The 14,934-nt window shown below is 42.2% G+C and overlaps 1 protein-coding gene and 1 pseudogene across 2 annotated transcripts in view; one reads left to right on the plus strand and one right to left on the minus strand.

Annotated features, from left to right (window-relative positions):
- Window positions 1–197: 197 nt before the first annotated feature.
- TBC1D30 (TBC1 domain family, member 30) overlaps window positions 198–14,934 on the minus strand; it is a 65,944-nt gene continuing 51,207 nt past the window's right edge. The window contains exons 10-12 of one of the 2 annotated variants that reach the window (XM_011972906.1): window positions 14,368–14,507; window positions 10,478–10,684; window positions 198–6,216 (exon numbers count right to left, since the gene is read on the minus strand). In XM_011972906.1, the coding sequence (XP_011828296.1) occupies window positions 5,429–6,216; window positions 10,478–10,684; window positions 14,368–14,507 (1,135 nt within the window). In that variant the 3' untranslated portion in view covers window positions 198–5,428. The remainder of the gene's footprint in view (window positions 6,217–10,477; window positions 10,685–14,367; window positions 14,508–14,934) is intronic. The other variant, XM_011972907.1, reaches the window with a different exon arrangement.
- LOC105534247 lies at window positions 10,698–13,309 on the plus strand (annotated as a pseudogene).

Below are 14,934 nucleotides of genomic sequence, written 5' to 3' on the forward strand. Positions count from 1 at the left end.
CACGGAAGGTGGAGGTTGCAGTGAGCCAAGATTGTGCCACTGCACTCCAGCCTGGAGATATATGTGTCTTAAAAATGGACATATTTCCTGACCCTTCAACTCCACTTCTATACGCATATCCTAAGAAAATAATTCGGGCTATGTACACTCCACCCTGTCTCAAAAAGAAAACAATTAGTAAGGGAGGTTTTTTTAAATTTTTTGCTTTGTTTCATGTTTTCATACAGATTCCTGGACCCTCCAGGGATAGGGAGATTCCCAGGTTGAGGTATCAGGAAGTTTCCTCCCAGAAAAACTGTTGGTACCATAGGAGAATCGATCCACCTCCTTCCCAGTGATCAGCATTGCCTAAAGGCAAACTAGAATTGTTATAGCAAGAATGTAAACACTAAGAAACAGTCAACGTTCTGGTTTTTTTAATGTTAAAACAATAACTCCTGAAGCCCCTGGGGCACAGGTTGGCATAGCCAGATAAAGATTGCCTGGGATGGAAGGGATGGAGAGAATGGGATCGAGTGGCACTTTGCAGGAGGTCATTTGGTCTGACCAGAGCAAACCACCAGGAAGGAAGCAACCTTCGAGGTGATGGTATTTGAAGGTGGCGCCATTGGGAGGTAATTAGGTTTAGATGACATCATGAGGATGGGACCCTCATGATGAGGTTAGTGCCCTTATCAGAAGAGGAAGAGACCAGAACGTACTCCCTTTCTCCATCGTGTGAGGACACAGCAAGAAGATAATCATCTGCAAACCAGGAAGAGGGCCCTTCCTCACCAGACACCAAATTTGCAGACACCTTGATTTTTGACTTCGCAACTCCAGAACTGTGAGAAAGAAATGCCGTTGTTTAAGCCACCTCAGTCTATGGTACTTTGTTACAGCAGCCTGAATTGAGTCAGACATTCAGCATTGGGAGATGGCCAGCAGGGAACTGCACGGAAGCTGACCCAACACCTACAGTACCAGTCCCCATTCAGGTGAGCACTGGCTGCCTTTGTGGAAGAACCACTCCCACAGTTCTACCTTCAGCCAGGAGGCCTCCCACCCATCACTGTATCCTGGTGGCTCTATGACTGTAGACTTGCTGACTTTACTCTGAGCTGCCTGATGTGGATAACAGATAACTCCCACTTCAGTGGCCCAAATACTCACTGGCCTTCACATTTCCATCCTGGGGATGAGTCATAATTCACCCAAACATCTCCCTTATTCCCAGATGTTTACATTGCTTTCAGGTTTCCATTAGTATATTTAATACTTCAATGAACATGTCGCACATAAAGCTTTTACTGCATAACTTCTAACTCTAAAATATCTGGTATTCTTTGACAAAACCTAGTAATGGCTATTTCTTTGCGTTCAGGATACCAAGTCTCAAACACTATTCCCTTCTCAAAAGATACAATTAAAGTTCTTTTTATGAAAGTCAATACCTGTTGATGAAAAAAAAAACTCTTAGCAAGCAAAGAATAAAAGGGAATTTTCTTAACCTAATAATAGGCACCTACCAGAAACCTCAGCCAACATCTTACTTAATGCTTCTTTTAAAAGTCAGGAATGAGATATGGGTGTTATGAGTGTCCATTATCACTGCTTCTAAAACACTTCTGTTGGCACTTCAACACTAGAAGTCATAGAAAAGAAAAAAAAGGAAAGAGATTGCTGCCTCTTCCAGGATGTAGAGAAGCAGGCATTCTGATTCACTGCTTGTATAACTTCAACCTTTAAGAATGGCAATTTGGAGCTATATGTGTCTTAAAAATGGACATATTTCCTGACCCTTCAACTCCACTTCTATACGCATATCCTAAGAAAATAATTTGGGCTATGTACATACATGTAACAGGTTACTGTCTCTACTACTATCTAGTCAGAAACCTCCTATTCGACAAGGTACTGGTTATGTGAATTCCAGCATGAACACATGCAGGAATATTAGTCACTAAAAATCATATTGTATAAGAGCATTTACCAGAAAGACAGCTTAAACTACCACGTTCAAAATACCTTTTTTTGTAGATAATGGCGTGTACACACATACACAAACGTACTGGAAAGATCTATACAGAATATTGATGATTCCTTATGCTCTGTTTTCCCAATTTTCTAAAACCTGCTACTTTTCTAGTTAGGAAAAACAATATATTTTAAATGCTGCCTCAAATGCTGTAGGCAGCAAAGAAAGTGGCTCAGAAACACTGTAAAAAGAGATTTTATATGGGGAGATGGTAGCAACTATACATCTATTCATACAGAATCCTTAATGCCATGCAGCTAAACTGTATTCTTATTGTTCATTTTATTAAGACAAAAATAAATGGTAGATCTAAAGGTTAATTTTAGGTAAACTCTCTTAGTTTTAAACTCTGTGCTTACTCATATTCAGGAACCAGCTATTCTGCAAATGCTGAGCAGGTCACAGGCCACCCTGCAACCCAGTGATTAGACTGGGGAAGATGGAGCTTATCGGGCTGTTTCCCTGGTTCATGTGACCAAGTGGGGTCTGGGGTTGGGGGTGAAGGAAGAAGGGAGAAGGGACGGTCACAACAGTGTTCCATGCATGCACTCAGACAATGGCACAACAGTTACAACAATGAGAATCTTTATGCATATAACTTTGTGATCAATACAATCCTTCAGAACAAGAGACAAACAAAGGAATACAATGTCCCAAACCGTTGCAGTCCATAGGCTGACATTGCTAACTAGATTTAGATCATCTGGAGGCTTTTGTAAGAGGAACTGAGGTGCAGAGGCATCAAAATGGGTTGATTCCCGGCAAAAGTGCTAAGAGGCTACAGACATATCTAAAAATCAAGAAACCACTACTTGTTAAGTACTTCTGGTGTTTGCATACAGTGTCCAATACATAGGGAAGAGAGCAAGTCCATACTGGTCTTTGTACATGCTGTGTGGTAGAGGCTACTGCAGGTTTCTTTATTTTCTAAAGTAGGCAAGGCTCATTAATTGACCAATTCACATTGTGATTACTTGGTACAATGCATGCATGTTATTGGTACACAGAGTGCTTTAACAGGAATCTGCTGGATTTTCAAAATTCTGACAAGGCCATTTTTGTCTCAGAGGACTATTATTATCCATTCAGTTATTCATTCATTCAACAGATACTTATCTCAAACTGTGCGTTATCTCCTCCATCCCCTTCTCAGGAAGACCAACCCTGGAAACAGGTGAGAGGAGAGTGTTCACAGGGCACAGCATGTGTTGTTGATACTGTTTGTGGACAGCAATGGTGCAATCCCAAGGACTTGAATAAGTGGCCTCTACCTCATTAACCAACTCCTTGAACCCAGACCATCAGGGAGCTAGTGAGCTGATTCAAGAGAGGAAAGAACAATTCTCCATTCAAGTCAGACATCCCTCAAGGGGAACATGACTATTCTGACTCATTTGGGAAGGGGCAAAGAAACGGATATGAGGTGGAATCATTCTTATCTGTAAAGTTTAGCTGATGGAAGAAAATGGTGTCATTTGCTTAACTTTGGAAAATGCAGTGGGTCTCTGGGCCCTGAGGGTGGTATGCAAAATAAACCCATCTCTCCACCTACACCCTTCCCAAAAAACAGGCTGTGGGCGTGGCTGCTTTTTAAGAAGCTGGATGCTAACTTCAGATGGCACAGAATTCAAGACCAAAACTGTAATAACTTATTAGTCATACTTTCCATCTTCAGTTCCTTTGGGGCTAAAAATACCACGAAGAGGATAAAATAGCTTTTCTCACGGTATAGGTCATTGTGTGTTTTCTGTTCAAAAAAAGCCCACACAACCACATTCTCTATTATAAAAATTAGTACCTCTCATAGTAAAAGCCTGCTCTACAATTACAGTTTTCGTTTCAGAATTAACAATCCATTTGCTCAAATCAATATTGGCTGCACCAACAATATTCCTGAAAGTATTGCCAGTAGTCTTCCAGAGACAGACATGAAGGCTGAGTCTATTCCTCTAATGACGGCGGGCAGAAGGGATTGAGGAGTGAGCCTGTTGCTCAGCCAAGTAACAGGTGCATGAAGCATTCTTAAAATAAACTCCCTGTTCAGGATAAGGAAGTCAGAGCTGGTTTTGTAAAACGCCATCAAGGGACTCTGTACCTGGAGACAGGTCCTTTGAGTCAGGAGGGATTTTAGTGAATGGCTTCCCAGTCTTGGTTTTTACAAGCTATGTAGCCAATGCCTCTGCGTACAAAGAGCATTAAACCTGCCTATTGCACTGAAGGAAATGTGGCTAAGTCACTTGGAATACCGGGAGTACTGACCTTGAGTAACTGAAGTGCTACTTCACCTCTGTGTGGCTCAGAGTTCCCATCTGCATAGTGGAGACAAGAGGTGCTATCCCTGACCCGCTGGGTGAGAGAGAGCTAGAAAGGGCAGGAGTGAGAGGGAGCTAGAAAGCACTGGGGCCTTCTCCAGAGAAAGGCAGTGTTCAAGTAACAAAGTACTCAACAAAGGACTCCAATCAAAAAGCACAAAATTCAAGTAACAGAGTCACAGGTGCTATGTTCTGGCTTCTGAACAGAGGCCTTGTGCGCCTGCAGTCGAGAGCTGGTGGGTGAGTGAGCTGTGTGGTAGGGGATGCAGGCCAGGCTCTGTGTGGAGCCCATCAAGTCATCCGTACCACTGAGGATGAAAGCTCTCCTCGAGAGGAGAACACAAACCTCAGGAAAAGCTCAGTGGCGCGAGCAAGCTGTCCGGAGCAACTGCTTAAAGCATATGCCAAGTGTGTCCTGTGCATAAGATCTTCAGCTGGGTTATCGACCGAAATTTCAAGAGATGAAAGGTTTTCTTCATTTTGCAGGTAGAAATAGACAGTTAAAGAAAGGCTATCTAGATTTTTCTCCTATGATTTAGCATAAGAATTTAAAAAAAAAAATTGAGACTCGTACTGTAGGAAATCTCACAGGACACAATCCCCTCCGTAAACCATGAAAAGGAAAATCAGGAAGTTTTTTGTAACGAAGAAACTTACTTTCTTTTTACAGTTTCTGTCCTAGCAAGCTGGTATGTGCATGCTTGAATATTAGTAATACCCAGAGAACTAGAAGGTTTGGGGGCACTGTCACAGGGACTCTGAAGGCCCCCAGAACAGAAGGATGGATGAGAGTTAACAGTCTAGATATATAGTCTTTTTTAAATAGCTCACAATGAAAAATTGGGAAAAATTCACACTATAAAACCACAATATTTATTTTGCCACAAGAATCCACTTCATCAGTTAGCAAGTAGATGGGAAAACAGCCCTGTTTCTAACTCCTATTATAAAACTTCCAGTTCCCATTTTTTATGGGCTGTTGCTCATCCCTGAACCTACTCATTTTCACTGGACAAACAGAACTCTTTTAGAGCCATTCAGCTGCAACCCTTACACTACTGTGAAAAGGTGAGTCCAGATACAAAGTTTCGCGGAGACATCATCGTTTCTTAGTGCCACTGTTTCCAATGCCGGGTTTGCTGAAGCTCCTGCTCATTTGAGGAAAGTGCACAGTCGGCGTTCTTTCTGTAGGGCCATATAATCCCAAGTTCCTGGCAGTAGCAGATTTCCGCAGGGGCTTGACGCTGGGGAAAGGGCTAAAGATGGGGGTTTTTGAGTTGCTGCCTTGGGGAGGTTTGCTGGTGGCTTTGTTTTCTTCAGGTGCACTCGGCGGCTCTGGGCAGTGCCGCTGGCAGGGTGGGTGCACCCCGGGCTCAGTTTCAGCTGCAGCATCCCTCTGGTTCAGTTCCAGGGCCCCCAACTTCACCTGAACCGCAGACACATCCACATCAGCATCTCCGAACACCGGCTCTGGAGACTGCCCCTCGATCGTCCTCCCAGTACTGCCTTCGGGGCTGCTGCCTTCTCTTCCAACTGTCGCTGTACAACTAGAGGGGAACGCCTCTGCTGCCCCCAGCCCATTGGTCTTGCTGGCCTCATTCTGCTCGTCTATCAGCCCTATGGTGTCCCCACAGCCCGGATGACTCTTGGTCCTTGGCATGTTCTTTTTGTGGACTCGGATGTGAGTTCGCCACGGGGAGTTGAGCTTTGTCTTAAGGTCTTCGTAGGGGACAGGAGACATTTTCCCTCCTGTGTGACCAGGAATGTGGATGACAGCATTCTTGGCAGCTCTGTTAGTCATTTTCATCTTCTTTCCTAAAAGAAGGTGGTTTATAACTGGAGAACTGTTTACCTGAGACGGGAGAATGCTGGTCACTGGCCCTTTGTCTGAAAGAAATGTTGAAACGTAGTATGAAGTGCACCACAGAGAAACACAACCATCATGGAACAGAAATCACACGGAGGTCCTCCCAGCCTGGCCCACCACATCCCTTCCCATGTATTCCCCAGGGAGGGGCAGAGGCATGTGACTGAAGACAGCAGAAACCGAATTCAACCCAAGAGCCTGGAATACCAATGCTCTCTTCTTTAAAGAAGAAGGGACCGCAGGGTGATGATACAAAAAGGAACATCTGACTCCTCATTCATAATTAGGGCCTAGACCCCCTAATGTTTTTTTTTTTACGGAGAGCTCTTGTCTCTGAGTAGCAACTTCAGAGGTACTGTACCTAGAAAAATCTTTGCAGATTTAAAAAAATAATAACACAACAAACACTACGACCATATGGATTATCATCTGTCAGCCTCTGAGAGGTAGGAAAAGAACACACTGCATATTATGAAGTGAGATCCAGCAGAGTGACAGAAGTGATAAAAAGGTAATGAGAATGCAGTGAAATCACAGCTATCCAGCATCTAGCCCTAGAGATGAAAAACCACTCCTGTGTCCTCAATGGACTTTGAAAGCCAATTGAAAACTGAAAAGCACCAAAAGCTTTGACCTCAGCTAGGTGCCGTGGTTCATGCCTGTAATTTCCAGCACTTTGGGAGGCCAAGGCAGGAGGATCACTTTAGGCCAGGAGTTCGAGACCAGCCTGGCCAACGTGATGAAACCCTGTCTCTACTAAAAATACAAAAACTAGCCAGGTGCGGTGGTGCACACCTGTAGGCCCAGCTGCTTGGGAGGCTGAGGCGGTAGACTGCTTGAACCTGGGAGGTGAAGGTTGCAGTGAGCCAACATTGCGCCACTGCATTCCAGCCGGGTAATACAGCAAGACTCCTTCTCAAAACAAACAAACAAAAAAGCTTTGTTCTCCTAGAAGGCACTGTCAATGGCATTATCGTTGACCTCCTGTGGCGATGACCAGGCTCCTATTTCCAATGCAGCATTCAACACACATGGTCCCAGGATGGCAGCTGCAGACAGGAGTTGTAGGGAGAAGGCCTCTCCCTCTGTGTGAGAGTTTCCTTCCTCCTTGATGTCCATGTCATCTGGCTGAACTAACTTCCACCCTTCTCTACTGTTGTCATTTACCACTGGTCATACCCCAATATCAACTGAAAATGTTGATAACTGTCTCCTCTTCACCACATTCCTGCCACCTCACCAATTATTTGACTGTCACTGTGATTGGCCCTCCATTACATTCTCATAGTTCCTCAGCCTCCCCAGTTCCATCCTAAACCTTATCACCCAGCTCCACCTTATGTGAAAATATTTAATTCTAATACTCCTCACTTTGGCTCTTCCAGCTCTCAGGCTCCCAGTCTAACTATATGTGGTAATGAACCACACAGACTTCTGGCTCCTTGTTCCTCAGGCTCCTCATAACCCCTCATGTGTCTTCGGCCCACTGACACCCCTACCCTGCCAGATGCATGGCCGACCGCTTAGATCACTGCCTCATAGGCATCCCTGTCTCTTTGTCACACATTGCTAGTAAAGCCCCAACCTGGGATCCATAATCCACATTCTCTTTTCTGAAACTGAGCCCTTCAAATTCATGACGTCTCATTTCACTGGGTCCTCAATGCCAAACAATCTTTTCATTTCCCTGTCTCACTCCTTTCAATGACCTAACTAAATCTTCATTACTTTCTTTAACCTCTCATGTACTCCCAACCCCCACCTTATTCCCACCAAACAACTCTCCCCCAACTTCTCCATGAAAACAAAAGCTATCAAGTCTGAAAGGCCTCTGTTTCCCATCCTCCCTAACCTCGGAAGCTGATACCTCAACCGCCATGCTCACCACCTTCCATTAAGTCTCAGAAGCTAAGGTCTTTTTGCCTCTAGTTCAAGTTCAGTCTCTCCCCCTGTGCTGCTAATCCTATCGTATACCATCTCATCTAAAACCATGCTGCTCAAACCATGGTCCCTGATATGGTTTGGCTGTGTCTGCACCCAAATCTCAACTTGTAGCTCCCATAATTCCCACATGTTGTAGGAGGGACCCAGTAAGAGAAAACTGAATCATGGAGGTGGGTTTTCCCATGCTGTTCTCGTGATAGTGACTAAGTCTCACAAGATCTGATGATTTCAAAAATGGGAGTTTCCCTGCACAAGTTCTCTTTGCCTGCTGCCATCCACGTAAGATGTGACTTGTTCCTCCTTACCTTCCACCACAATTGTGAGGCTGCCCCAGCCATGTGAAACTGTAAGTCCATTAAGCCTCTTATAAATTGCCTAGTCTCAAGTATGTCTCTTTGCAGTGTGAAAACAGACTAATACAGTCCCCAAGCAGCAGCACCAGCAGTGCCTACGGGCTTGTTAGAAACATATAATTTCAGCTCTATTCCAAACCCACTGAAACAGAGTCTATATTTTAGCAGATCCCCAAATGATCTCTATGCACACTAAATTTCAAGAGCCAATGCTCTAGAGCTTTGCCTTTGAGCGGCAATCTCTCCCTTAAAGATAACCACATCAACCATGATCTAGAGAAAGGGTCAGCAAACTTTTCCTGTAAAGGACCAGACTGTAAATATTTTAGCCACTGTAGTGTGAAAGGAGCCTTAGACAACCTGTAAAAAAAAGGGCGTGCCTGTGTTCCAATAAAACTGTATTTACAGGCTAGGTGCGGTGGCCCACTCCTGTAATCCCAGCACTTCGGGAGGCCAAGGTGGGCAGATCACCTGAGGTCAGAAGTTCAAGATCAGCCTGGCCAACATGGTGAAACCCTGTCTCACCGGGCGTGGTGGTGCATGCCTGTAATCCCAGCTACTTGGGAGGCTGAGGCACAAGAATTGCTTGAACCTGGGAAGTGGAGGTTACAGTGAGCTGAGATTGTACCAGTGCACTCCAGCCTGAATGACAGAGTAAGACTCCATCTCAAAACAAACAAACAAACAAACAAACAAAACTGTACTTACAAAAACAGGTAGTGAGCAGGATTTGGCCTACAGATCACAGTTTGCTGATCCCTGATGAGAATACAAGCCACTGGGTCAATTTAGCACCCTGAGCAATTGTTTACCATCACACCCAAAGACTTGTACAGTGTAGTTAAAAAGGGACTGTACAAAGAATCAGAACACCTGTGTTCTAGCCCTGGCATGACCACTAACTATAGCTATATAACCCTGAATAATTGCTAAGGCTTCCCTGGCCTGACCACTCACTACAGCTATATAACCCTGGACAATTGCTAAGCCTTCCTGAATCACCATTTCCACACCATTTGGAAGAAGATGAGACTATCTGTCCTTGCCTTCCTCATTGATTTGTTTTAAGGACAAAATGAGGAAATGTATGTGCCAATGTTTTTGAAACTTAAAGTGAAATTGTTCATTTATTTTGTGACTGGTTTCTTAATGATTCAGGATAAAGTGAGAATCGTCAAGAAGTCAACTATTCTTCTCTGATAAATGGAAGGTAAATTCAGTTTTTGTGCAAGATCAGTCACATGCTCACATGCCACTTTAAAAACACATCAAATTTATATTTTGGTTAATTCTGGACAAGCATCATTTTCATTAGGATATTCACTTCAAGCAAGAATAAACAACTCCCAAATCAGCATATATTAAACAATAAAGCAGATTGTTCACTGGGATTTTTGGAAATGAAAAGAAAAAAGCTTGGCAATCCTTGGAAAAGAGCATTTCCAATTGCATTATAATTGTATTCTTTTTAGTATACTCCCAAGATACTTGCCGTCAGCAACGCACAGGCTTTTTAATGTTTTTTTTTTTCCATTTTCTCTGATCACAACATCTGTTATAATATCACCTAAATGACTAGTATATAGCTTAATTTACTAGTGTGCAGATAGCTAAATTCTATACTCAGATGCATAAAATTTATGGGGCAAAAGCTCCAAAATTTCTCAAGTCCAAGGACTGCATGGCTTTGCAACACTTTAATCATTTGTAAACGCTTCTCCACAGCACACATAGTAGAGACGTGTTTAATACCATCAACTGCCTGGTCCTTGGGGCCTAAAAAGAACCTGCAGTCTTTTTCTTCTTTAGAGCCTGATAAAATAAAATTTAAAATGAGTTGCTAAATATGCTATTATCTCAAGCCAGCTGTGTTGACAGATACTGAGCTACAGTTAGTAATTCCAAGGCCTTACTAGGATTATTTGTTCTTCATTTCACAAGTTGAGATAGAGTTGAAATTGATTCAGACGAAGAATCGCATTACCTGCCCTGATGTACACCTGATGCACCTGCTGCTGTTGCTTCTTTTTAATTCGAGAGTACTGCCGCTTCAGTGCATTGATATCTGTGGTCATGCGTTCCATCATCATACTGTTAAAAGCTGCGTGGTATTCACTTCGACAGGAATTGATTGCTCCTGGACTCAGCTCTGCAATGTTATTAGATCTCAGACTCTGCTCCTCATTTGGCTCTGCACTCGAAGGATGAGACATAAGGAGATGGTCGGCAGAGGGGAACAGGAGTAAATGGAAATTGATTACACTACAACCCAGTGCAGTATCTTAACCTCCATTAAATTCTAAACCACAGGAAAAAAATGCATACTAGAGTTTGTCTAGTGCTTATTTTGATGTGCTCCTGAAAATATTTCTGTATTTTCTTATTAACCTAACTGTGGGTCTGACATGAGCTATGTGGGTTCAGTGTTTGATTTTGTTACCAGTTTGTTAGCTATATAGACATAACTTCAACTGCTTCCAGATAAAAACCACTGCCATTTTCTAAGATTCCCTTAGAAAGATATAACTCCTAATTTCTAAAATCATTGTACAGATTTCCATACAACTGCATGAGGATTTATACAGGATTGATGGTTTGTAGAGTTTAGACAGTCATTAAAAGTGCATTCTTCTTACATTAAAAATAGTAACACAATTTATAACATTATCAAGACTTCAGACTACTGTATCACTAAAATGAATGCTTTGTTCATTTAACAAACATTTCCTGTCCACTCTGTTGTTATGTCTGATGTGGTGTCTGCTCCTGTGATAGCTACAACTAGCAGATTTGTCTCTTAAATAAAATTGAGATGACCTCCAAGAAAGAGAAACAATACTGGGTGGGAGTAACCCACAGACTGCACAGGCCAAAGTGGGAGAGAGCAAGTTTCTCCAGCACAATTTGTAAAACTGACATGGGAGCCAGAGTAAAAAAAGACGGAGAGATTCCAACTATCCTAACATCTGCTGACAGTGTTATTCAGACAAAGGCTAAACATCTCAGAAATTTACTTCATTTTTTTACTGTAATCATTTCTGTAAGGAGAAGGAAATTAAAAGAGAAACTGCTAATCAGAGCAAAATCAACAAGAAAGACTAATGATGAAATTTAGGAGAAAGTAATCATGTCATCCTAGAGCACAAAAATGCACAGAAAGAAAAATAGAAAAAAATGAAACATAGACCCAGGCTACAGAAACCCAGATTCAAAAACTTTACCATTAAAATACATATTGATCCTATGGCTAGAAATCAAAAGCTGAAACTCAAGCAATAAGAAAGGGGGTAGAAGGCATTGCAGAAATCAAGAAGACTCTTGTTGGGTTCAGATTTTTAAAAGCCATTTAAAAGGATGAGAGGAGAGCACATACCAAGGACATACTCACAAAACAGCATGAGCCCAGCCATTAAAAAGGTTAAAACTCAAAACAAGCTGAGGCTTGCAGGAAATACTCCAAAAGATCACAACCAAAAGTTAGAAATAGCAGCAGTTGCTGCCACTGCTCTTACCTTCCAAACAAGAACCGAAAAAATGAGAAGATAGCCCCATGACTTCAAGAAGGTGGTATAAAGTTGGCAGATGACAAAGATAACACAGAGGTGCCTGACATCTATTCTGTTTCTGTGCTCTTTCAGCATATTTCTAACCTCTTTGAACAAGGAGAATGGTCTTCAAACTAGAAGAGGTAGAATAAATATCCTAAAAGAAAAGCTGCCACCCAAGACAAGAAAGGACGTAGAGAACCACAAACTTTAAAACAGTGTATACCATTGATAATGTCCAGACCACAGAAGTCTATTTTGCATAGAAAAAAAAAAATGAAATAAAACATGGCATGTGATTCAGAGCACCACATTTTAAGAGGAACATTACCAAATTACAGGATATCTAGAGGTAAATTAATAGAATATTAGGAGGTCCAGAAGTCATAACTTAAGAGACATGCTCAAAGAAATACTGAACTTGGGCCTTTGAGAAAGCTTTGGAGGACATGATAGCTGTCCTCAAAGATTTGAAGAGATGTCAGGTAGAAGAGGGAGTAAGCACTCTTGTTCTGTTTTTTTCCAAAGGGAAGAATCCTCTTTTCCAGCTGGAACCACGGATGGTGTCGAAGAGAAGAAAAAGAAGGTGCCTGCTGTGCCAGAAACCCTTAAGAAAAAGCAAAGGAATTTTGCCAGAGCTGAAGATCAAGCACCTGAGAAAGAAGTTTGCTGAAAAGATGCTTCAAAAGGCAAGGAGGAAGCTTATCTATGAAAAAGCTAAACATAGCCACAAGGAATACAGGCAGATGGACAGAACTGAGGTTCAAATGGCTAGGAGGGCAAGAAAAGCTGGCAACTTCTATGTTCTTACAGAACCCAAACTGTCACTTTCCCTAAGGATCAGAGGTGTCAATGGTGTGAGCCCAAAGGTCTGAAAGGTGTTGGAGTTTCTTTGTCTTCATCAGATCTTCAATGGAACCTTTGTTAAGCTCAGCAAGGCTTCAATTAACATGGTGAGGATTGGAGAACCATACATTGCATGGGCGTACCCAAACCTAAAGTTTTATAGCAAAATTGATAAGAAGCAAATTGCCATGACAGATAACACTTTGCTCAATCTCTTGGTAAATATGACATCGTCTGCATGGAGGATCTGATTCATGAGATCTACACTGTTGGAAAGGCTTCAAAAAAGCCAGTAACTTCCTGTGACCCTTAAATTATCCTCTCCACAAGGTGCAATGAAGAAAAAGACCTCCTATTTTGTGGAAGGTAGAAATGCTGGCAATAGGGAAGAGAAGAGCTACAGGCTTATTAGAAGGATGAACTAAGGGGTCTACCATGATTATTTTTGTAATCTGGTCAGTTAATAAACAGTGATGGCTTCAAATAGAAAAAAAAAGCAAAGAGAAGAACTATTAGTAGAACGGGTAGGTGGAAGTTATCTCTTTGTAACTAGAAACCATGGGCTAAGGGGAAGAATCTAGCAAAGTGTCTTGTAAAATAATGAGTTTCTTGTCACTCAAGAAATTTCAAGTAGAGGTCACCATAATGTTCTGATTTAAAGGGTAATCCTATTGTAAGAGAAGCCAGTATGAAATAAATTAAACTCAGATGGAGTATATTAAGCATCTACTATATGCCAGGCTCTGTGCTAAGGAACTGGGCATACAAAGTTGAATCCAATGAACGGGAGCAAAAGTCACCATAGAGAAAAAGAAATGTGTATTATGCATGTAACACATAATACAGAGAGAAACTATTACATAATAAAAAGATAAAGTAACAGAGAAGACGCTTTTAGTAACAATTTTTTTTTAAGATGGAGTCTCGCTCTGTTGCCCAGGCTGGAGTGCAGTGGCATGATCTCAGCTCACTGCAACCTCCACCTCCCGTGTTCAAGCAGTTCTCCTGCCTCAGCCTCCTGAGTAGCTGGGACTACAGGCACACACCACCACACCCAGCTAATTTTTGCATTTTTAGTAGAGACTGGGTTTCACCATATTGGCCAGGCTGCTCTCGAACTCCTGACCTCATGATCCACCTGCCTCAGCCTCCCAAAGTGCTGGGATTACAAGCGTGAGCCACCACACCCAGCCTAGTAACGATGTTTTTAATGTTGTTGTTGTTGTTGTTGTGTTTTGGTAGAGACAGGGTCTCCCTATGTTGCTTAGGCTAGTCTTGAACACCTGGCTTCAAATGATCATCCTGTCTCAGCCTCCTAAAGTGCTGGGCTTACAGGCATGACCCACCATGCCTAGCCTAATAAAGACTTTTAATAGTTGTAACCAGTTCAGAAAATTACTGAGGCATCTACAGGACACAATGTTACTCTTATTGTAGTAAACCAATACATCTTGATAATCTAAATCAAGAGCCACCTCTTTACCTTTAATTTGTTTTTGGTACTTCTGCAGTTCAGGAGCCAGGAACCCACTAAAAGGTCCAAGACACCCCACTGCATTAACGACAGCATCCTCATCGTCTGGGTCATTCTCTTCATCACTGTCTCTGGCCTTACTATGTCGTCTTGAAAAACATAAAAGACAAAAAAGAAATATACAAAGAAAACCAGAGGTATTTCAAAACATAATACAGTCACATGGTTTAAATGCCATATATATAATTAACATAGAATTACATATAACTAACATAGTAAAACCCCATCTCTACTAAAAATATATACAAATTAGCCTGGTGTGGTGCCGTGCACCTGTAATTCCAGCTACTTGAGAGGCTGAGGCTAGAGAATCGCTTGAACCCGGGAGGCAGAGGTTGCAGTGAGCCAAGATCACACCACTGCATTCCAGCCTGGGCAATGACAGAGCAAGACTCTGTCTCAAAAAAAAAAAAAAAAAAGAATTATATATAATTACATGACTTATAAAAAGTTTCCCTCCCATCTCTGTCCAACTTCTGCCCATTGAAACTAGTAACCATGGTCACTTGTGAGACT

The sequence above is a fragment of the Mandrillus leucophaeus genome, unplaced genomic scaffold (genome assembly GCF_000951045.1).
Source record: "Mandrillus leucophaeus isolate KB7577 unplaced genomic scaffold, Mleu.le_1.0 Scaffold132, whole genome shotgun sequence".
Lineage (NCBI taxonomy): Eukaryota > Metazoa > Chordata > Mammalia > Primates > Cercopithecidae > Mandrillus > Mandrillus leucophaeus.